Source organism: Protopterus annectens, chromosome 5.part0 (assembly GCF_019279795.1).
Source record: "Protopterus annectens isolate FY-2018-M chromosome 5.part0, PAN1.0, whole genome shotgun sequence".
NCBI lineage: Eukaryota > Metazoa > Chordata > Ceratodontiformes > Protopteridae > Protopterus > Protopterus annectens.
Window position 1 is genome coordinate 769,254,581 of NC_056735.1, and position 24,231 is coordinate 769,278,811.

At 43.2% G+C, this 24,231-nt stretch overlaps 1 protein-coding gene across 1 annotated transcript in view; it reads right to left on the reverse strand.

The window, feature by feature from the left end:
• Positions 1-24,231, reverse strand: part of LOC122802816 (protein NPAT) — a gene marked incomplete in the record, with an annotated part of 1,438,521 nt that overhangs the window by 1,179,647 nt on the left and 234,643 nt on the right. The window contains 1 exon segment of the mRNA XM_044072621.1: positions 22,612-22,836. Within this exon segment, the coding sequence (XP_043928556.1) occupies positions 22,612-22,836 (225 nt within the window).

Sequence of the window (24,231 nt, forward strand, 5' to 3'; positions counted from 1 at the left end):
CAGGGGAGAACCCTACAGTCATGAATGCAACAGTGAAACACAATGAACATCTGTGGTGTTGTCTGTCTGTAGTAGTAGTTGTCCTGGATGCAGCAGGTCCTTGAAAGCTATAAGGGCATTTTGTACAGCTAGCATCTCTTTTTGACTGATGTGAAGATGCCTTTGTTCTGCGGGCCACTTGCCCTGAATACATTTTCCTGCCATGTGTGCTCCCCAGGCGTAATCCGATGCATCTGTTGTCAGTGTTTGCCTGGCTATGGGTTGAATAAAAGGCTGTCCCTTGTTGAGGTGACAAGCTTGAGCCCACCTTCAAATCTCCTGTTGAAGGCAAGGAATTAGTGGTATAACTGTTTCCAAACTTGACAGTGTTGAGACCATACACTCTTTAGGTACCATTGTAGCTTCCTCATATGCAGTCTGGCATATGGAATTAGTAGTATGCAAGATGCCATGTAATCCAAGGCCTGCAGAATTTTTCTTGCAGGGAGTTGGGTCTTTGTTGCCATCAATTGTAAGTACCGAGTCAGTTGTCCTTGCTTGTCTGGATTGAGATAAGCCATCTGGGCCTTTGTGTTCAAGCTGGCACCCAGGAATATCATCTCTTGTGAGGGCACTAATTTTGATTTCTTTTCGTTTACTGTGTACCCCAAGCAACTTAATAACTTTTTTACAAACGCCAGATGCTTTAGAAGAATGTCCTTGCTCTCTGCTTGAATCAGGCAGTCGTCCAGGTACGGATAAATTTGAATTCCTTTCTGTCTGCAAAATGCAATTACTGGTGCCAGGCACTTTGTGAAAACCCTGGGTGCAGTAGATAAGCCAAAGGGCAGTGCAGAGAATTGATAGCGCATTGAACCAGCTATGAATTGGAGGTATCTTCTGCAGTTTTGTCTGACAGGGACATGCAGGTATGCCTCTTTGAGGTCCAAGGTCAAGAGCCAAGCTTTCTTGCCCAGCATGAGAAGAAGCTGCTGTAGTGTCAACATTTTGAATTTCGGAACATCCAGGTAAGTGTTTAGCGAAGAAAGATCCAGAATGGGCCTCCAGGCTTTGTCCTTTCTGGGAACCAGAAAGAGTCTTGAGTAAAATCCTTGTCCTTGCGCCTGTGGTGGTACCTTTTGTATAGCTCTCATGTCCATGAGAGATGTAATTTGCTTTTGAGCCTCTGCCCATTGATTTGGTGGCAGATTTGGCATTCCCTTTAACCTTGGCAGAGCGTGAAAGTGGAACCTGTAACCTTGAGATACAATGTTGAGAACCCATTTGTCTTTGGTGATCATATGCCAATTGTGATCGAAAAGTGCCAGTTTTCCTCCCAAGGGGGCTGCCAAGAGAGCTGTTTGGCAGCTGTAGTGGGAAGTCATTGGGGCTGCTTTTTATATGGTTGGGGCCCGTCTTCCCCTTCTTTCTGGCCAGATGCACCCCACTGTCGAGGCCTGTAAGGACCTTGTGGTTGACCTCTACCTCGTTGGACGTCTGTATCTGCCCCTTTGAGGTCTGTCTGTAACTGGAAAGGACCAATTCTTTGTTGGCCAATTTCTGCTAAATCTAGGAGGCTGAACCTGTAAGAAATCCTTCACCGTTTGCATAGATTTTGCCTTATCATCCATTTTCTTTAATACCTCTTCTGCCTTAACTCCAAATAACACATCTTGCTGCAAAGGTGCATCCAATAATTTTGCTTTAACATGATCTGGTAACGTATGTTCTTTTAACCAAGCATGTCTTCTAATGACAGAGCCTGTAACTGCTGCTCTACAGGAGGCCTCTAAAGAATCAAAACCACATTGCAAAGTATGTTTCCCACTTGTTCAGCTGCATGTAATAAATCCTGCATTTCTTTAAAATTAGGAGGATCTGAATCTGGAAGCATTTTTTGTTACAACTGAGACATCAAAAATTGCTGATATTTTAGCATGTGAAACTGGCAATTTACGGCTCTCATTGCTAAAGTTGCAGACGTATATACTTTCTTTCCCCATCTGTCTAATGCTCTGGAATCACTGTGAGAAGGAACTGGATTCTTTGCTGATGAGGCCTTAACCCCTTTGGGTCCCTGAGAAATAGTTTCAGGGTCAGCAACAGGGCTTTTATACAGAAATTTGTGTGAGTCAGGGACTCTGTAGTATCGGTCAGGTTTAACTGGGGCTGCAGGTAAGGAATCAGGATTTAAGCTGGATTCAGTATACACATCACCCACAATATCCAACACTGGTGGAATAGCAAGGGGTCTGTGTTGAGATAATAAAAGGAAGTCTCTGAGCCTTTGCTTGGATTCTGAGTAATCCTGGCCTTCCCAATGGAAATGCTCCCTCATGGTATGTAAGTTTCCCAAAAGGAGTAGTCCTCAGGCGGAGAGGCTGATGGAATTGATTCCTCAGCATCAGAATCCTCATAAGGGGGTAAAGAATATCCTAGGTCTGAGGATGAATCTGAAGAGATGGACACCTGGTCGGATGAGTCATAGTCTGCATCCTGTCTAGACCTTTTATCAGGAGGGGGATGGGACCGCCTGATCAGAGTGATTAGGTCTTCGGCCATTCTGAACATTTGTTTCTTAGGCATGGAGGCATGTCCTGGGGAATGCTGTAATTGTTTCCTTGTTTTTAAAGGAAGCTTAGACTTAGCAGAGGGTTTAATAATGCTTAACTGCGTAGGTCTGAAAACACCCACTGAAGCTGCGGGTTGCTCAGCTACTCCGGATCCCTCTGAAGGGTTAGTTTCGGTAGGCTGTAAAACTTGTGCGTCCGAAGGCCCAGCCATCTCCACGTGGGAGTCGGAGGCAGCCTGTGGTTCTGCAGAAGTGGTCGTCAGGGGCTGCGAAGGCGCCTCGCTGGAAACCGGAGAACTGGCGACTGGCCTAGAAGAGGCTTCATCAGTTTTGGAACTCGGATTCCTATCCTTGTCTTTGCGCTTTTTATGTATTCCAGTCGTCGGAAGATCCAATGGCATGGTGTAATTAAATTTTCTGCCAAAATAATGTCGGGCAAAAATCAAACTACGTTTAATAGTGCGCTTGTTAAACCTAGCACAAAACCGACAACCAGTGGCGTTATGGTCTAGGCCTAGGCATGGGATACAACAGGAATGGAAATCCTTATGAGGTATTTGCTTCCCACAAAAAATACAGTTATTAACTTTTACGGACATCGGTCTGAGGCAAGAAAATATGTTTCCCCATTGGGGTACTTAGCTTTGTAGAAGACTTCGGTTCTGGATTCGGAAAGAAAATCTCAGGAGTCGGCCGACAGGCACTTGCGAACTGCTTTTGCTTCGGGCACCGCACGGCAAGAAAGACTGAAGAAAATGGCGTCGGCTGCATCTTATATACCCCTGTTGCACTGACGTCAGGGAGGAGGCGACAGCAACAGATGCCGGACCAAGACTTTGGAACTCAGGCTGACTGGGGAACCGCCTGACGGCAGGATAACCTAAGTGTAATGACTGCAGCAGTGTAACACGATGAACATCTGCTTCTGCTTCGGGCACCGCACGGCAAGAAAGACTGATGTAATGGCATCAACTGCATGCTTTATACCCCTGACTACCTGATGTCACGGAAGATGAGACAGCAACCTACGCAGGACCCAAGATTTTGATAATCAGGCCAACTGAGGGCTACTGCAAGAAGATAACCCAAATGTGATGACTGCAACAGTGAGACACGATGAACATTAGAGTAGGGAGTTGCTGCTTGCAGTGCCACCGTCTGGCCAGTATACCAAAGTCTTAGTTTAGGAGGGTACGTGTGACGTCGGTTATCAGGGCCATAAACCGAGATTAGGTATAAAAGTGTCGTCTGCACGTACCCTCGTCAGAATTGTTTTGCTGCATACAGCAGTGCCTGAGGTTTGACCACGAAGGTCCTAATCTGAGATCCTTAGACTTACATGTAGGCCAGTCCCAGGGCAATAGGATGGCTGTGTTGATAGAGACCAGGGAGTATGATGGCAATGTGCCCTCAGAAGGTACCTGGGATATTAGTTGGAAAGAGAAAGGGGGTAGGTGGATGGGACTGAATACTGAAACATGGAAGAGAAGGACATCTAAGGTTATGGCAAGTTCTTACACAACTATTCTATGTCCTTCTATTTTGATGTTGCAGTATTCATAACAGTAGGGAAGAGTACCAGAGCTTTAAGTATGAACCTGGGAGGAGGAAGGGTTCCTGAGGTGAAGGAGACCCTGCAGGATAGTCTTGGCAAGTCCTGTTCTAGCAAGGGATGCTATGTCCAGCTTGTAGTGTTTGGTGAAAATGTGTACTGAGGTCCAAGTAGCTGCTTCTAAAATAGAAGAGGAGTCTATGCCTTTGAAAAAGGCAGTAGAGGAAGTAGCTGCTCTGGTAGAATAAGGTTTAATATTGCCCTGTAAGGATTTGCCATGGTGGGAGTAGCACAAGGAAATGGACTTAATGAGATCCAAGAGGCAATGGTTTGCTTAGATACAGCTTTCCCTAGGGCTCTGGGGTGGAAGGAAATAAAAAACTGATCTGACTTCCTGATACCTTTGGTTTTGTCCAAGTAGTATCAAATTTGTCTGTGTACATCCAGGGGAATATAGGGTCCTTTGTGAGGCATTTTGTGGATGAGGGCAAAAAACTGGTAGGTTAATGGATTGATTTCAACGAGAGTTCATTAACTACCTTGGGCATGAATGAAGGGTTAGTCCCAAGGACCACTCTGTCCTTGTGGAAAACAAGGTAGTGAGATGTAGCCACCAGGGCTTGGATCTCTGAAACCCTCCTGGCGGAAGTGACGGCAACTAGTAGGACTGTTTTCAAAGTGCAAAGTTTCAAAGAAACAGAATGTGCTGGTTCAAGGGAGGGGGGGGGGGGCAAGGTTAACTTTTCTAATACCAAGTTTAGGTCCCATGGAGGAGGTATGGGTTTCCATGGGGGTTTGATGTGCAGGACTCCCTTTAGAAAAAGTTTGCCTTCCAGTCTGGATGCCAGGGGTGGTGAAATTGGCAGACAAATGGACATTGATAGAAGAATATGCTAGTCCTGTTTGGAGAAGCTCACGCAAGTAGGATAGGACCCTTGGAATGGGGGTAGTGAGGAGGTCCTGGTTGTTCCTATAACACCAACTGGAGAATCTGAGCCACTTAGCTACATAGTTTCTCCTAGTGCTAGGTTTTCTGGCCTCCTGCAGAACATTGAGTACGTCCACTGAATAATGGTGCCTTTACGGGATCAGAATTTTATCACCCATAAGGTCAGTTTTAGGTTACCTGTGGGTGTAAGCAGGGACCTCTTGTTCTGTGTGAGCAGGTCTAAACAGTGGGTCAGAGAAAATAGGAGGGGAAACCAATGCTGTCTTGGCCAAAAGGGGGTCACCAGCAAGATTTCTGTTTTTTTGTTCGGAATTTTTAGGAAGACTTTCTGGAATAGAGTGAAGGGGGGAGGCATACAGGAACCCCCCCCCCCCATGAAAAGAAGGAGGCATCCACTCTCCAAGCTTGCGGATGTGGGTTCCTTGTGCAGATGTTGGACATTTGCTTGTTGACTGGGGAGACAAATAGGTCTGCTTAAGGAATACCCCACCTGTGTATCAAGTCTAGGAAACCTCTCTCTGAAGCATCCATTCATGAGAGGGGGGCTGAGGCTCTGCCGAGTGTATCTGCCATAACATTCTGTTCTAAGGGGATATACATGGCTAATAAGTGGATCCTGAGGGAATCTGCTAGATTCCAAATCTGGATGGCCAGGCTGCATAGTGGGTAGGACCTGGTCCCCCCTTGCTTGTTTATGTACCACAGCACAGTCATATTGTCTGTGATTACTTTTAGGGTTCCTGGCAGGATAGAGGGCTTGAATGTCAGAAGAGCTAACAGCAGGGCTCTCGTTAGCTTGATGTTGATGTGGTCTTTTTGCCCCTAGAGTAGACCATTTTCCTTGTACTGTGAATTGTTGTTGATTTGTTTGTAAAACTGCACCCCAGCCCAGATCTGATGCATCTGTGGACAGCTGTTCTAGTGGTGCTGGGATCTGAAGGTGGGTCCACAGGTTGGACTGCATTGCAGCTATCCACCAGTAGATCTCCTTTTTTAGGTATAGGAGTAGTGGAAGTGGGGAGTCCAAGGGTTGGGAATGTTGGGTCCATAGGTTTACTAACACCCACTGAATTTTATGCATGTGGGGTCTTGGCCAAAGGCAGCATGGGTATAAGAAATGCCATGTGGCCTAACAATCTCAGGAACTCCCGAACTGTCAGGGTGGTTTGGGTATGGATCTGATTGAAGAACAGACGGAGTTCCTGAATCCTTTGGTCTGGGATAAAGGCCCTCATGCAGTCTGTGTGAAGTCTGCATCCTAGGAAAATCATGTCCTGTGAGGGAATCAGGTGAGATTTTTCTACATTTATGGTGAATCCCAGAAGAGAAAGGCCGTTTGACACCTGTTGTAGATGAAGGTGTAGGAGTTGGTGGTCTTGATGCAGGATGAGTAGGTAGTCTAGGTATGGGTATATTTCTATACCCTGGGTCCCTGCAATGGGCAATGAATGGGGCTAGACACTTTGTAAACACTCTTGGGGCAGTGGAGAGACCAAAAGGCAATGCAGAGAATTGAAAATGACAGGAGCCTACTGAAAATCTGAGGAATTTCCTGTAATCTGGATGAATGGGGATGTGCAGGTAGGCATCCTTGAGATCTGCAGCTGCCATGAATGCCTGGGAGGGGATTAAAGGCAAGAGTAGAGGTAAGGTAATCATTTTGAAACTGGAGGAAGAGGTTGAGAAAGGACAGATCCAGGATAGGTCTCCAAGGACCCTCTTTCCTTGGTACCAGGAACAATCTGTAATAAAAACCTGTGCTCCTTTGAGGGGGTGGGCACCGGTTCTATGGTGCCTTGATTTAGAAGTTGAGGAATGATGAGGGGAACAGGTGGATCTGTTTTTTTGGTGGTTGAGGAATCCCTTGGAAAGGTGGGAGCATACACCAAGTCATGTGATATAGTCTCTAGATTATGGAGAGCGCCCATTGCTCTGTTAATCTCCGCCAGGAGGGAAGGGAGAGGGTGAGTCGAAAGAATAAGGGTGTTGCTGGATGCAGAAGGGGTGAGTCACAGTGGAGGAGGCCTGGATTGGTCAGGCTGGCTCCGAAAGGGTGTGGTAGAGGATCTGGAGGGAAATCTGGGAGTAGAAGTCATTCTCTGCTGTCTACGTCCCTTAGATTGTGGTGCTGAATGAAAGGACTGCCTTCTAACAAAGGAGGGTTTCTGAGGATAATTCCTATATCATCTAGGAATAGGGGACACCAGAAAGTGTTTGAGGTTCTGTAACTCTTTACCCCTCTATTGAAGGGATTTGAGAAGCTTGTCTGAAAAGGGGCTTATTGTCTAAGGGTTCATTCAGAGGTTTAGTTTGAACATCCATGGGGAGGGGCTTTAGCCGTACCCAGGAGAAACATCGAAGCACTGATCCAGAAGCAGCAGCTTTGGATGCAGTTTCCACAGCATCATAGCTGCACTTAAAGTGCCTGGTCACTTGGGATGCTGAGGAGAGAAGTGAATTTAGTTGTGCTCCGATAGGGGAATCCAGAACCTCAGACAGCAGGGTGGAGGGTTTTGAAATGGTGTCAAATACATACCTTGCCATGTGGGTTTGGTAGTTCAGGGCCCTAATGGCCAGAGTGGAGGAGGTATATACTTTTTTACCTGTCCTATACATAAATTTACTGTCTTTACCAGTTGGATAAAGACCAGTAGAAGGTAATTGTCTGGATGTCTTATCTGCAGAAACAGCTATAACAGCTGGGTCTGCAAGAGGGTTTTTGTAAAGGAACTGTGCGTCTTGGGGACCCAGTAAAATCGATAAGGTCGTTTAGCAGCTGGAGGTTGCGAGTCAAGAGTCTGTGAGGCAGCTAGGAAGGCATCCTGAAATGCAGGCAGTAAAGAAGGCACAGCTGAGGGAGATGGCTGTTATATTTGCAAAAGGTCAAAGTACCTTTTCTTGGATTCTGAAACCTCAGAGGCCTGCCACTTGAAATGTTACCTCATGAAGGAACTAGTATCCTCAAAGTTGAATTATTCTCCTGGGGACGTACGTTCGGTATCCCACACCCCGGCTTCCATTAAAGTTCACGTGCCTGCTTTGGAAACGGTCGTCTAAACGGACACCGGGTCTTCTATCGTCTCAAGAGCCTGATCGAATGCCAGTTTGGGATTCGGGCCTAGCTTTTTTCGCCTTCTTCTGAGGCGGCTTGTCGGAAGGGCCTACTCCTCCTTCCATGCCCAATGCCAATCGTCTGAGTCTCTGGTTCTCAAGATAAAGATCCAAAGCCGCTAATCGGCTATGCAGGGTCTTGGGGATGAATGACTTACAGATTGAACAGGATGTATGGTCGTGGGCCTCAAACACACAATGTGTGTGTCCTTGAGGAATTCGTCTCCCACAAGCACACTTCCCTTTCCTAGCTGATATGAAAGTCTAACTGTAAGCAAAATAAGAAAGAAATCCCCACAGGGCACTCATCTGTAACGGTCTAAAATGGTCGCCTGGTCTTTAAACTGGAATGTGGTCGTCTGAAGAAACGTGATGCAGAAGTGGAACTGGCAAATGTGCGTCCGATGATCACTACGGCAGAAAAGTTCTGATGAGGGTACGTGCAGACTTCACTTTTATACCAAACGTCGGTTTATGGCCCTTGTAACAGACATCACACGTACCCTCCTAAACTAATACTTTGGTATACTGGCCGGACGGTAGTGCTGCAAGCAGCAACTCCCTACTGTTATGAATAGTGCAACATCAGAACAGAAGGACATCAATAGAAACTCTCTACAAACGTAACACTGTTCACTACTCAGTCCTCAAGTCAAAGGCGTGGGGTCTCAAACTGCTTTGAGCCAGCTGCAGCAAGTTAGACTTTAAAAAAAATCCCTATAGTTAGCATGGTTTGTAGGCATTCTGGCTTGGGTCCCAGTGCTGAAAACCAATGAAGAGTGGTCAGATTTTATCAAGCTGGTATAGCTACAAAAGTACAGCATAATGCTGCTGTCTCTAAGAACCAAATCTAGTAACTTAATGACGATGTTGAGGAAACAGATCTATATGTATTCGTAGAAGTGCTGATCCTCCAATTTATTAATGGATAGTTGAAGTCACTATGAATAACTTGCCACAATGGTGAAGGACTCAAGCTTGGTTAGATAAGCCTTGTGGCTGTGGGTGTTACAGATGGGGATACATAGTCACCTAGGATATGGTAAACTATCTTACTGACAGTTACAAAGAAATGTAATTTGAGGTTGTCATCTTGCCATGTAAGTCAAGATGTGATGGAACAGAGGACTATGGACACACCACCGCCAGTAACAGAAATACCCTCAGCAGAAATTTGAACAAGTGGTATAGAGATGAAATTTACTAGGGAAATTATGTTATCAGTGCACTAGAACAAAATGTCAGTGATAATGCAGCTGTTGATATTAAGGGTGAGGAAGACCTCTAGAGAGGGAAATTTCTTATTATGGTTTACAGAACTGAGATGTGCCATTTTAACTGTCCTATTGGGTTGGCTAGGTTAGTAGGTTGAGCAGACAACCTGCCCCCCCCCCCCCAAAAAAAAAAAAACTATTGGGGTGGGGAGGAGAAAGCTTTGACCAATATATGAAACCCTGAGTTGAGAGGTGCAAGTCTACTCTAGCAAAACAGTTAAGACCGTCATGCCATCTCCTTCCAGGCTGATACACAATGGACTGCCCACCCTCAAGAATATCACCAATAAATAGTATATTTTTAAGTTATTTATATTTTGTTTATATTGTGGTACCATTCTCAGTGAAAGCAGGATGCTGCACAAGACTAGTTGCATACCAGCCTCAGATGCATATTTAGAGAGTTCCACCATGTCTCTTTTTATATAATCCAGGAGTGTTTCTCTCCAGTCATTTATACTCACATGGACCACAACCACGTTGTTACTTGTATTTGGGGAGATTTGGAGCTCAGGAAGTTTGCACTCTAACTTCCAATGGGTGAAGACTAAGCCTCTTACAGAATCAAATTATGTCCTCACATTTCAAACAAATGTTCATATCTCTGGAACTATAGGGGTTATGAGAGAAGTGCAAATGGCAAACTCTTCACCAAAAAATATTTTTATAGTGGTAGCATTCTTTAGGTTCTAGGTCTTAAACCAAATTTTATAAGTCACAGTAAACACAGTTACATTTATAATATTTTGTAAATAAATAACTTTCAATAAGTAAGCAGCCACTCAAGTTATACACATAATGATGTCAAACAGCATTTTATTCATCTAGCTGAGAGCTTTCATATGAGGCCAAGGAGTTCTGTCTGTGTTACTTGGTTGTTGAGATATTTAGAAATATGTGAAAACTATATCTATAAAAATTAACATAATAAAAACAACAGTTAATATCTATTTATCTATATTATTAATGCAGTTGAGCTTGCCACTGTGTAATTTTTAAGATAAAATATTTTAAAACCTTGTACATAGCCTGGTTTGGAATTATTGATGCAAATATGAGCAAGCAGTATTCGATGCCTACAAGCGTCAGTTGGAGTTAACTGCAGATGCACCTGGAAGCATTACTCGGCTGTAATGAGTTAAGAGACTTTATAACTTGTATCCTGGCACGAGAGCCAGTTTACCATCACCCTTTCTTTGCACAGCCTGGTGAGTGGCTGTGCATCTTGCTGTAAAGTTACCCATGACAAGGACGTTACTGTGTGACAGGGCTACTCCAAGATGCCTTAAGGGCTTAGGTGAGAAATTCTAGTGACCCTATTCTTTCCAATGTCTGTGCCAGATAGTGCTGTATGTGCTGTTGGTAGAGTGTCTTTATCCTGCTGAAGAATTTGTGCACTACATCTATACCTCGGAGGACTCGGACATACAGGGAGAAATTTCCCAGCTACCTTAGTGTAAGACGGCCTTTTTTGTGTGTGTGTGGCATACATACATATGGTAGGTAGGTGTAAATACCGACAACCTGGTGGGCATTTACAATGTTCCGACAGGTTGGCCACCAACTGTAGTAAACATCTTCACTTCTCACATGTAGGTTCAGTGTGAGGTACAAGTGGTTGTAAGTAACCATTAGACAGTTTGTGCCCTGTCTCAATACATTTTTTGCTATCATGCTGCCAAGCAGATATTGTAAGAGTAGATTTTGGGCTTCATAGTTCCAGAATCTATTAATACGTTAGAAAAGTTCCATCTATTCTATGGCTTAATATACTGTTTAATAGGAAAATACTACTTGGGTATTAGTGGCATTTACATGGATTCATTTTTTACCCTTGGTCCAACTTGTACTAAAGGGATTTATATGATTTTTTTGTAACCTGTTCCCAAGTTGTAACATTAACGAACAACATAGCACTGAAAAGTCTTGATAAGAAGGAGCATTACCAGAGTTGTACTAATGCAAGGGCAGAAGGTGCAGTCTGCCCAGGGTGCAAATAGTACGGGGGTACAGTCTTGCCTTTTAAAAGCTTTCTGCATTTTAAATGTGAAAAAGCTTAAAGCAAAACCAGAGTTAGATCCTTGTCTGTGCATCCTTGTGTGCACTGACGTATGCAAACACCTGTTGCTAACTCCTTTTCCACATTCTGCACAGAACAGCACCTGTTGCTTACTCCTTTGACTGGAATGGCACCGGTTGCTTACTTCTTTTCCATGTGGAACCTAAACAGGACACGACTGCTGCCTCTGTGTGCGCGCTCATGTGCATTACTGATGGCAGGTTAGTTAACTTCCTCAGACTCACAACATGCAACTTGGTTACAGGAAACAAAAGTCTGAATCCTCTACACCAACTAACAAACTAGTTAAAAAAAAAAAAAAAAAAGTTTTGGTTTTGAGTTTCATTGCATTTTCAAGGAATTGTGAGCTTCAAGAGAATTCACTGCTGCGCATGCCAAGTCTGGTTTCAATGAGCAACTGTTTTATTTAGCAAATGGCCATAGTGTAACAGGTAGCACACTTTTGATGCAGAAGGCTGTGGACTCCCCTCCCACAGCATATAGATAGATTGCTGATACTGTGTTGTACTTTAAGGGGGAAGGTGGTGGTGGTGCTGCAGTCCTGAGTATGTTCTCCTTTGGATGAGATGCCTAGTAACTATAAACCTGATGTTGGTTTGCCATCCATTTCCTACTGCAATATTACCAGCTTAACAATTGCTTTTTTTAATGTAACAGACAATTTATTCTTCAAGGGCAGCAGTTAGTGAATTTGTAGATGAAACACTGAAGTATAAAGTTGTCTGCCAGCAGCAACTTCTTCATTAGTAACAAAGACCTTTAAAGTGCAATTATTCAGATGGGTTTTACTTCTGCAGAGACTGTGCATATTGACTGGTACTGATGGATTGTAATGACAGAAGTTTGAGTGGCTTTTTATAGCTGAAATGTTCTGAAATGGGCAGGTTTGTCATTATTCGGTCATATGTTTTGTTTCATTGCTTACTGGAAAAATGTTCAAAACAACACATTTAAAATACAAGTGATGCTGTATTATACAAGGAATATAACTTTATTCAATCAATAAGGTGAATCAAAGAACCCATGCATGTATGCATGGTCCCAAAAATGTGTATAAAGTGCTTATGCTTTGAAAACAGCCCAAAGGTAAACTTTATCTGCCACTGGCCAGATGCATTTTCTTTGAATGTGGGTTTCAATGTCATTTCAATGAATGTGAGTTTCAATGGCAGAAAAGTTTATTGTTAATGCCAAGTCTGTTTTAACTGTGAGACTATTGTTTTGTTTACCAAATGTCTAACATTGTGCTATAAAATTTGAAATAAAAAATTTAAAATTAAATCTAAATATCTGTAATCACCACAGAAGTAAAGAAGAAAATAGCATACATAATTACAGGTTTAAACAGCGTTTACAGTAACTGGGGAGAATAAGCCAATTAATGGAATACTGGAATGACTGCGAGGGGTGCTGTGCGTGGACCCACTTCAGAAGCTCGAAGTTTCAAAACTTCAAAAGGCAAGACCACAAGATCGAAGTTTTGAAACTTCAAACATTTTTAATGGAGACTGCCATACAGCGCTGAATGGGAAATTTACCATCTTCCTCACTGTAGTGTGATCTCAGAGTTGGTATATTTATTTAGCAGGAGATGTGGGGGATACAGGGAGGCTTGTCCCCATGCAAAAACGTAAAAAAAAAAATGTTTTGTTTTTACTTTTTTTTTTTTATTATTATTATTATTACGGTTTTCAAAGTTTCAAATCTTCGATCTTATGGCCTCAGGCATTTGAAGTTTCAAAACTTCGATCTTCTAAAGTAGATCCTTATGTGTGTGTGTGTGTGTGTGTGTGTGTGTGGGTGGGGGGGATCCATTATCTTACTTAGGGTTCCATTCGATGTTGATCCGGCTCTGAAGTAAACACGTTATTTCTTCCTTCTGGTTCGTGTCCATGTGTGAAAACATTGTAAAGGACTGAAGGAAACTCAGAAGGAACTACAGACAAGACCGGACAGAAAGTACAGTTTTGTACCTACCATAAATGTAGATGTTCCGAGTGTTCACACTGCTGCAGTCATCACACTTGGGTTATCCTGCCGTCATGCAGTCGGCCAGAGTTCCAAAATCTTGGCCCAGTGTCGGTTGCTGTCGCTTCTTCCCTGACGTCAGTGCGCCAGGGGTATACAAGAGGCATCCAATGCCATTTTCTTCAGTTTTTCTTGCCCCAGATGTCAGGTGCCCCCAAGTAGGTGGGCAATACATATTGTCAATAAAACATGTAAAGGAAATACAAGGAATACCTTCAGTTACATGCAAATACACCACAAAGGTTGTACCAGATAGAAAGGTATAGAAAAGTTCAGCTAGGTCAGAGGGGATGGAGGGAGGGTAACCTGGACTGCAGCAGTGTGAACACTCGAACATCTACATTTATGGTAGGTACAAAACTGTACTATGTTCATCATGTTACACTGCTGCAGTCATCACACTTGGGTTGAATCCAAAAGCTAAGGATGGGCGGTGGAATTAAACAGGGTTTGGAGACGCTAGTAGGCCCTGCAGAACTGCAGTGGCAAAGCCAGCTCTGGTTTTAGAGTATAGAGGTAAGTGGTAGTGCTTGGTGAAGGTGTGCACTGAACTCCAAGATGCAGCCTCCAAAATATCCTTGGTTGATACCCCCCTAAGAAAGGCTATTGATGTAGCTGTAGCCCTGGTGGAATGGGACCTAATGCTAGCAGGTACCCGTTTCCCATGATGTGTGTAGCAGAAACGGATATAATGTCCTATCCATTTTGAAATGGTCTGTTTTGAGATAGCTTTTCCTTGTGATCCTTCAGCATAGGATACAAAGAGCTGGTCAGATTTTCTGAAAGCCTTAGTTTTATCCAAGTAGTAACGTAATTGCCTGTGAATGTACAAAGAGTGCAGGAGCCTTTCTCCTTTGTTCTGGGGGATTGGGAAAAAGGTGGGCAAATTAATGGTTTGGTTTAGGGCCACACTGGATACCACCTTTGGCATGAAGGAAGGGTTAGTTCGTAGAGCGACTCTGTCTTGATGAAAAATGAGGAAAGGCTCCACTGCCATTAGGGCCTGCAGCTCTGAGACTCTTCGTGCTGAAGTTATTGCTAGCAGCAGGGCAGTTTTCCATGATAGAAACTGTAAATCAGCTGTAAAAGCTGGTTCAAAGGGCGGCAGTGTAAGCTTTTCCAGAACAAAGATGAGATCCCAAGATGTTGTTGGCACTCTCCTGGGCGGTCTTATGTTCTTAGCCCCTCTGAGGTACTGTCTTAGCAGTGGATGTGAAAATATAGGAGGATCCGTGTTGTAGTGAGCTGAAATCGCTGAGGCGTGGATCTTAATAGATGAAAAAGAAAGTCCTTTGTGTAACATCTCAGTTAAATATTGTAGAATCTGAGGAATGTTTGGAAAAAGGGGATGTTGGCCTTTAGCCTGGTTCCAGCTGCAAAATCTTTTCCATTTGTCTGAATAGGCTTTCCTGGTGCTGAGCCTCCTGGCCTCCAGAATGACATCCATAACAGCTTACAGAGAAGTGTTGGCTGGTTGCTTAGGTAATTTGCCATGCAGCCAGATTTAGAGTCTTGAGCTGGCTGTGTAGAATCTGATTGTTTTGCTGCGTGAGCAGGTGAGGAATTTGAGGCAAAATCCATGGTGGGCCGTGAGCCATGTTCCTTAGTACTGGATACCAGTGTTGGCGTGGCCAGTCTGGAGCAATGAGTATCATTTGTGGCCTCTCTAATCTGACTTTCAGCAGCACCTTTGCTAGAAGAGGCAGTGGAGGAAAGGCATACACCGTTAATGTTTTCCAACTGAATGAGAGGGCGTCCACTTTCCAAGCTAGTGGGTGGAATGTTCTTGTGCGAAATTTCCGAAGTTGGTAGTTTTGCGGGTTGGCAAACAGATCTATGTCTGGGCGTCCCCATTTTTGAGTTATCATTGCAAATACTTGTGGATCTAGTTTCCACTCGTGAGGATCCATGATGTTTCTGCTTAGATCGTCTGCTAATGTGTTTTTCTTTCCTGGCAGGAATTGTGCTTGTAGTTGAACTTGGTAAGTCAGTGCTGTGTTCCACAAGGTCACTGCTTGCCTGCATAAGGGGTAGGAGTGTGTGCCCCCTTGCTTGTTTATGTACCACATTACTGTGGTGTTGTCCGTCTTTATTAGGAGTTGTCCTGGATGTAGGAGGTCCTTTAAATCTGTTAGGGCATTTTGTACAGCTAGCATTTCTTTTTGATGGATATGCAGATGCCTTTGATCTGCAGACCATTTGCCCTGAATGCACTGTCCTGTCATGTGTGCTCCCCCAGGCATAATCCGATGCATCTGTTGTCAGTGTTTGCCTGGCTGTGGGTAAGGTAGAAGGCTGACCCCTAATGAGGTGACATGTCTGAGCCCACCATAGAAACTCCTGTTGAAGGCAGGGAATGAGTGGTATTACTGTTTCCAAGCTGTGGCTGTGCTGAGTCCATACGCTTTTCAGGTACCATTGTAATTTCCTCATATGCAGGTTTGCAAATGGTATTAGTAGTATGCAAGATGCCATGAATCCCAAGGCCTGGCAGAATTTTTCTTGCAGGGAGTTGGGTCTTTGTTGCCATCATTTTGAAGTATTGAGTCAGCTGTTCTTGCTTGCCTGGCGTGAGGCAAGCCATCTGGTTGTATTTAAGCTGGCACCCAGGAATATTATGTTTTGAGAGGGCACTAGTTTTGATTTCTTTTCGTTTACTGTGTATCCTAGGCAACTTAATAGGTGTTTGACAAACGCCAGATGCTTTAAAAGAATGTCCTCGCTTTCTGCTTGAATAAGGCAGTCGTCCAGGTATGGCTATATTTGAATTTCTCTTTGTCTGCAGTACGCAATTACTAGTGCCAGGCATTTTGTGAAGACCCTGGGCACAGTAGATAAGCCAAAGGGCAGTGCAGAGAATTGATAATGAGTTGAACCTGCAATAAATTGGAGGCATCTTCTGCAATTTTGTCTGATAGGGAAATGCAGGTATGCCTCCTTGAGATCCAATGTTACTAGCCAAGCCTTCTTGCCCAGCATAGGAAGAAGCTGCTGTAGTGTTAGCATCTTGAATTTGGGTACTTGCAGATAAGTGTTTAGAATTGAAAGGTCCAGAATGGGTCTCCAGGCCTTGTCCTTTCTGGGGATTAGAAAGTGTCTTGAGTAAAATCCTTGTCCTTGCTCTTGTGTAGGTACCTGTTGAATGGCTCTCACGTCCATGAGAGCTATAATTTGTTTTTGAGCCTCTGCACATTGATTTGGTGGCAGGGTTGGCATTCCTTTCATCCTTGGCAAAGTGTGAAAGTGGAATCTGTATCCTTGTGAGACAATATTTAGGACCCATTTGTCTTTTGTGATGATGTACCAGTTGTCTGCAAAAAGTGCTAATTTTCCTCCCAAGGGAGCTGCCAAGGGAGATCTGCTTGGCAGTCTGAGGGTTAAGTCATTGTGTTTGTCTTCTGACAGCTTGGGGCCTGTCTTCTCCTCCTTTCTGGGTTGCGGTACCCCATTGTCGAGACTTGTAAGGGCCTTGTGACTGACCTCTGCCCCTTGGGCGTCTGTATTTGCCCCTCTGTGGTCTGTCAGAAGCTGGAAAGGACCAGTTTTTTGTTGGCCAAATTCTGCTGAAACGAGGGGGTTGAACCTGTAAAAAATCCTTGACCATCTGCATAGATTTTGCCTTATCCTCCATTTTCTTTAAAACCTCTTCTGCTTTTACACCAAATAAAACATCCTGCTGTAAAGGTGCATCCAATAACTTTGCTTTAACATGATCAGGTAGGGTTTGTTCTTTTAACCAAGCAAGTCTACGTATGACAGACCCAGTCACTGCTGCTTTACAGGAAGCCTCCAATGAATCAAATCCACATTGTAAAGTAGGTTTTCCCACTTGTTCAGCTGCATGCAACAAATCTTGCATTTCTTTGAAATCAGGCTGCTCTGAATGTGTGATCATTTTTGGTTTTAATTGAGACATCAGGTATTGCTGATATTTCAGCATGTGAAACTGGCAATTTAAGGCCCTCATAGCTAGAGTAGCTGAGGTATATACTTTCTTTCCCCATCTGTCTAGTGCTCTGGAATCCCTTTCAGAGGGTACAGGATTTTTAGCAATAGAGGCCTTAACCCCTATGGGACCCTGGGGAATGGTTTCCGGATCAGCAACAGGGCTTTTCTATAGGAATTTGTGGGAGTCAGGGACTCTGTAGTATCTGTCTGGTTTGGCTGGTGCAGAAGGTAGAGAGTCTGGGTTAAGGCTAGATTCTAAGTAAACATCATCCACAATGTCTAACACGGGAGGGATAGCAAGTGGTCTGTGCTGAGGTAGTAAAAGGAACTCATGGAGCCTTTTCTTAGAATCAGAGTAATCCTGGCCTTCCCAGTGGAAATATTCCCTCATGGTATGTAAAGTTTCCCCAAAAGAGTAGTCTTCTGGGGGAGATGCTGAGGGAATAGACTCTTCAGCATCAGAGTCTTCATAAGGGGGAAAAGAGTATTCCTGTTCCTCAGAAGAATCTGAGGAAATTGAGACCTGGCCAGAGGAAGCATAATCCTCCTCCTGTCTTTGCCTTTTATCAGGAGGGGGATGGGAACCCCTGATTAGGGTAATTAAATCTTCAGCCATCTTAAGCATCTGTTTCTTAGGCATGGGGCCTTGTACTGGAGACTGCTGTACAGTCTTTTTTGTTTTTAAAGGAGTTTTCAGCTTTGCATAAGATTTGATGGAGAGTGTAGTCGGTCTGAAGACACCTTCTGCAACCGAAGGCGTTTCACCTGCACCGGAATCTCCTTCTGCTCTAGAGTTGGAAGGGGCTAAAGATGAAGGCTGTGGCGGCCTAGTAATCTCTGCTTGGGAATCGGAAGCCGTCTGAGGTTCTAAATCATCAGTTGTCAGGGGCTGTGTAGGTACCTCACTGAAAACCGGAGAACTGGCAACTGGCCCAGCAGAGGCCTCTGAGTCTGGTTTGGATCTCTGCTGCCTGTCCTTATCCTTGCGATTTTTATGCATGCCGGTCGTCGGTTGCTCTGACAGCATGGTATAATTAAGCTTCCTACCAAAGATATGTCAGGCGAAATCAAGACGACGTTTAATAGTTCGTTTATTAAACCTAGCACAAAACAGACAACCTGTGACGTCGTGGTCTGGGCCTAGGCAAGGAATACAATAAGAATGAAAGTCCTTATGAGGTATTTGCTTCCCACAAGAAATGCAATTGTTAACTTTTTCTGACATCGGACTGAGGCAAGAAAAGGTTCCCCAACGGGGTACTTAGCTTTATTGAAGACTTCGGTCTGAAATTCGAAATGAAAATCTCAGGAGTCGGCCGACCGGCACTTGCGAACTGCTTCTGCTTCGGGCACCGCTCGGCAAGAAAGACTGAAGAAAATGGCGTTGGATGCCTCTTATATACCCCTGGCGCACTGACGTCAGGGAAGAAACGACAGCAACTGACACCGGACCAAGACTTTGGAACTCTGGCCGACTGCGGGACCGCCTGACGGCAGGATAACCCAAGTGTGATGACTGCAGCAGTGTAACACGATGAACATCTGCAGTTATTTTTAAAATTAACAGCAGCCTTAATGCAGTAAAGGGTTGTGCAGTGGACAAGTTCCTGTTTTGCTTTTGTTTTTTTGTATATAGTTGAACCCAGTGATCTAGATTAATCACAGCAAGTGAATCAGCCAAGGCATTCTGGACTGCCGGAGTGAGTGTAAGCATAAGCATTTTGTAATGTGAATATAATACGATTTCCTTTCTTATTTTTGGAGGGGGAGGTGTGGTGGTGGCTAGGCAAGTGTGTGTGTGTGTGTGTGTGTGTGTGTGTGTGTGTGTGTGTGTGTGTGTGTGTGTGTGTGTGTGTGTGTGTAATAAAAATAAAATTCCACTCCAGGTGTCACAGATGCTAAATTCACGACTGGGCATTAATATGCTATGCTACGAGGAGGGGGATACTAAATTCTGTACTATGAACAGAGATTCTCCTCTCAGATAAGAGGTGAAGCCTGCTGCTTACAGCACTAACATGCTTTTGGAATGAGCTATGGTAGCAAAGGAGCAGCTGTCCAATTATAACGGAGGACTGGAGATGAACTTATGTGAGATAATTACTGGACAGAAAGGCTATAGTCAAGCTTTAACTTGTAACTGTGAAATGCACTGTAACCCTCTGCTGGGTGATGTGCAACTCAGAACAGCCCAACCAAATGGAGAGCAATGCAAAACAAGGAAACAAGGGAATGCAACTCTTATAAAAAGCACTAATAGCCCATCACAAAACTACTTAACATAGTTCTTGGCATGAGCTGACCCACCAGCAATTCCACATTTTCTCATAAGATAAACTACTTTTTAGTATTCTAAATGGGCAAAAAAGTCCATTATGGAAAAGAAATTCAGAGAGTCACTTTCACAATCCTGTAGGGACTGGTTTCAAGTTAAATTTGGGGGTGTACGTCACAACAAATGAGCTAATAAGGACTTTTGAAAGTTCAGTGCACAAGTTCTTGAAGCTGATGTCTCTGAAGGCCAATATACCACAAGTCTAATTATTTTTCAAAAAGCAGATGGGTACCGTGCTCCCGGTCACTGGAAATGGGGCTGATGGATAGAGTTGAAGGGGGTCCCTTGCTGAAATCCAGAGACATCACAGATGGATCAGCTAAAGGTTTCTTGTACAAAAACTTATGGGAGTCCTGGACAAAACAAAAAAAAAAAAGGATCTGGCTCCACAGATGCATTACTGAACACATCTTCCAGAAGTTGTACGACTGGAGGTACAGCAAGTGGCTTTGGATCAGGCAGGCCCCAAAAGTCACAGAATCTCAGCTGGGCCTGTGAGAGCTCCCTTGTTTCATTTCTGAAACCTTCCTTCATCCAATTAATGGTGTCTCCAATTCAGACTTCCGATGTGACAAACCATAACATAACGTGACTTTGGTGTTAGATTCAACAAATGAGGCAGGAGACATCTGGTTTCCAAAAGCTAGCTCATCTACCTCTGAGCAAGGGATATTTGAAGCTTAATCATTTTCTATTTTCCTTGTTTTTTTTTTTTTTGTTTGTTTGTTTTTATCATCATCAGAAGCCCCTGACACTGTAGTATCTCCAAGGCTGGCTGCCTGGATTTCAAAAACTGGGACAGAAGGAACACATCTTGGAGTGTAGACTGGGAAGTGGCATGGAACAAGGCACAAGTCAGTCTCAGCAACAGAAAACTTGTGGTCATCCCTTTGGGATTGGGCATCTAATGACTTGAAAGAACTGGGGTAGCTGCTAACAGGCCTCGAGTCATGGGCAGACACCCAAGTACTCCTATATAGGGCTCAGGAAATCTCTTCACAAACAAGTACTTTCAGGATATCAACCTCGCTTTAACTAACAAAGATTCAGGCATCAATTCAAACAAACACCCACAAAGAGACCTTCAGACACACCAGTAACACCTCATCCTTGGCCCACATGGATTGCCAGAAGCTGAGAGCATGGCAACCTCAAAGTGATTGTGCCAAAGGCTTTGGTGGCAACCAACTCTGAATATGGCATTTGGGAACATGCTTTTCCAATCTTAGTGTCACTAAGGCCTAGGAAAAACCATAGGCTCCAAAAGGCTGTCATCAGTGTCCTTTGTTTCTCCCCATGGCAGTTCTCTAAAGGTTTGTGTTTTAGAGACTAGTGAGAGGAGGGCTTTGTCTGATGCCATGGCAGAGTGGGACCAACCATGTGGTTTCCTCGAGATACAGGGTCCCAGAGATTTTACACACAATGCCCAACTGTTCTTTGGCTGAATCAGGCACAATATGGACAGATGACTACATCATGCGTCAGGCCTAAAAAGAACAAACATTAAGAATGGAAATCCTTGTGTGGGATTTCTTTCCACCATTCAAGGCAGCTAACAACTTTTTTTAGTCTCGTTATCAGATATCTACAGGCATTAGTAGACAAAAAAAAAAAAAAAAAAAAGGAAGACTTCCCTTATGGGAAACTTATCTGCATCCCTGGACCGGAAGACAGACATACCAGACAGATGACACTAGTCACAAATGAGTGAGAAGCGCGACCCATAATCTCAGATGATGAAGTCAGCCAACACTCTTCATATATCACTGATGTCCTGACATTTTAGTGCGTGTGTGTGTGGGGGGGGGGGGGTTAAGGCAAATCCAGAAGAGGAAATAAAGAACTCTAGAAGGTAAGCCAGAAAACAACTTTGCTGCAATTAAGAGTCCAACATGTCACAAGTGCAAAAGTAAATAATATGGTGAGCATCCTGCTGGCTGGGCTTTTGCTCACATGAGGGAATAGGGGAAAACAGGATCAAAAGCAAAGCTGTTAAAAAATGAGACTACCACTGTCTTTCCAAAAGTGTTCCTTTCTTATCTTTAGCCAAAAGCAACATGTGTGATGCACAAAACTCAATTTTCTGATCCTAGGAATTTGAAAACTGAAATGTCTACAACAATCTGCTCTCATATCACTCGCATCAATGCTTTCCAAAACTTTCAAAAATTACAAATGACAGACCCTATTACACTCTTGTGTATGGCCACAGTTAGGGCCCTGTAAATGATAGCAATCAGGGACAGAAACACTAAATGCAACTCAAAATGGTAGGTCAACCTAAACTAAAAAACAGGAGGCCCAAAGAAGAACCTTGATGCTACTCTAAACCTACACATGGATAACGCAAGTTTGAATATGACTGCTGAACAAAATCTGCAGACTGCTCTAGCTTCTGCAATGAACCCTGTAACAATGAAGAAACAGACTACGTAGCTCTCCAGATGCCCACTACTGCTAAAAAACTTTTAATTTAAAATCAGTAAGGCTGTCTTAAACACATTGAGCAAAGGTCACAACAAAAGAACACTTTTCATATGACACAAAAAGTTTGACTACTGCAAGTGAGCAATTTAATTAAAATATTCAAAAGTACACACTGCAGGAGTTGAAATCAACTTCAGAAAAATATGTAAACAACAACAAAAAATTTAGAGGTTCCTGATGATTCCTTTACGAAACTTGAAGTTCCCAAACACATAGCCAATACATTAGCACAGCACATTTTTTTACTATTTTAACAGCTTATAGAATAAAAAAAAAACAATAAGGCACATACTTACTGCTTACATTTACAACAGGTCTACATTCCTGTGTGTAAAGATGGCCAAGTATCACAGGACTCTGTATTGCTTGTGGTAGTGAGGAATGAGCAACGTATGGAGTAATGGATATTGGCATGGGAGAAGGATGTCTAAACTGAAGAGAAGGCAGCAATTCTGAGGAAGACTGCTGTGGTGCCATACTTCTCTGTCGCCTTATTTCAGCAATGCCATTCCTGGTGCGAGCTGGCAAGGATTACAAATAAAGTACAGCATTTAAACACTGAAAACAACTGAAACAAACTCTGTTAATTTTCATTCAGCAATAATGAACACAAAGCTTAAAACAGCTTTGCATAATTTACTACTACTTGTTCTTTAACACAAGTCCTTTCACTTTAAATTTCAAAACAGAAGTGAAATACCATTTCCTAAAACAATAATTAAAACAAAAAAGAACTAATACATTCACCCAAGTATACTTATATTTCAAAAATTACACAAATTTCATACTACTCAAGTAAACAGACCAAGGCCAGGATTCAGAAATTACCTGTGAAGCACCCAAAGCACGCCTCTACCAAAACAAGCAATATGCAAACAGGAGCAAGCTAGGCTCAACTTACAGTCACATGTTCAGCTTCAGTACAATGAGCCCAAAACCACAGCAAAAAAAAGATGTAAATTGCTACACAATGACATGCAAATGAAACCGGGTAGTACAAAAAGGTCTTTATAATGTTAAAATGTATGGCAGCTAAACAAATCCATAATTCACGCACATCTACAGAGAAAAAGCACATAGGACTATGCCTAGAAACAAAATGGCAAAGCACACCAAAAATGTCATCACAGCACACAGCAGACTGCTACGTGTTGTAGCAGATATTGTGCAGCAACAACATGCCATAGTCCCTTAGGGCCACCAGTGCATACATACTGCCATTGCCGATAGAGTAGACTATTGATGATAAAGAAATTATACATATTTACTATTATGCAAAAAACCCAGAATTTCCAGACACAAGATATACAAAAGATTAAGAGAGAAATTAGAGGGAAAAAATACTTCCACAAGAGAAATTGTCGGAAGCTTCAAATAAATACTTGTGTTCATTAATAAAACAGATATGTGAAAAACATTATATAGACCAAGAAACTTTGATCCGTTTGGAAAAAGAAGCAACTGAGCAAATGCGAAAATATAAACAACAAAACCTGGAGATTTTTGAAAAGTATAAAAAAAGAAATATGGTTATGGGACAGAAAGAAAAATTTGATATGGTGCAGTATCTATGCAAAGTTGAAGGCCAAATTAAATTAATTAAAAAAAAGGCAGCCCCAAAGATATTCAAAGAGAAATACAGGCAAAGGCATCCCAATATGGAAAATTTCACAAAAAAAATAATATCACAAAGAGGGAATATACAAAAGAAAATTAGTAAAGTGGGCGTTAAAAAATAGAAGTTGAAGTCATGGAATGCCTGCGAACTGAAGGATTTGGTTTAGAAGGTCTAACACAGGTAACATCACAGCACGACAGAACAAGTCCCCAAAGTAAGGAGAAACAGGAAGATTAGGAGAAATCTGAAGAAGACATATGGACATGGGAAAGAAAAAGAGAGATGGTGTAATATTTAT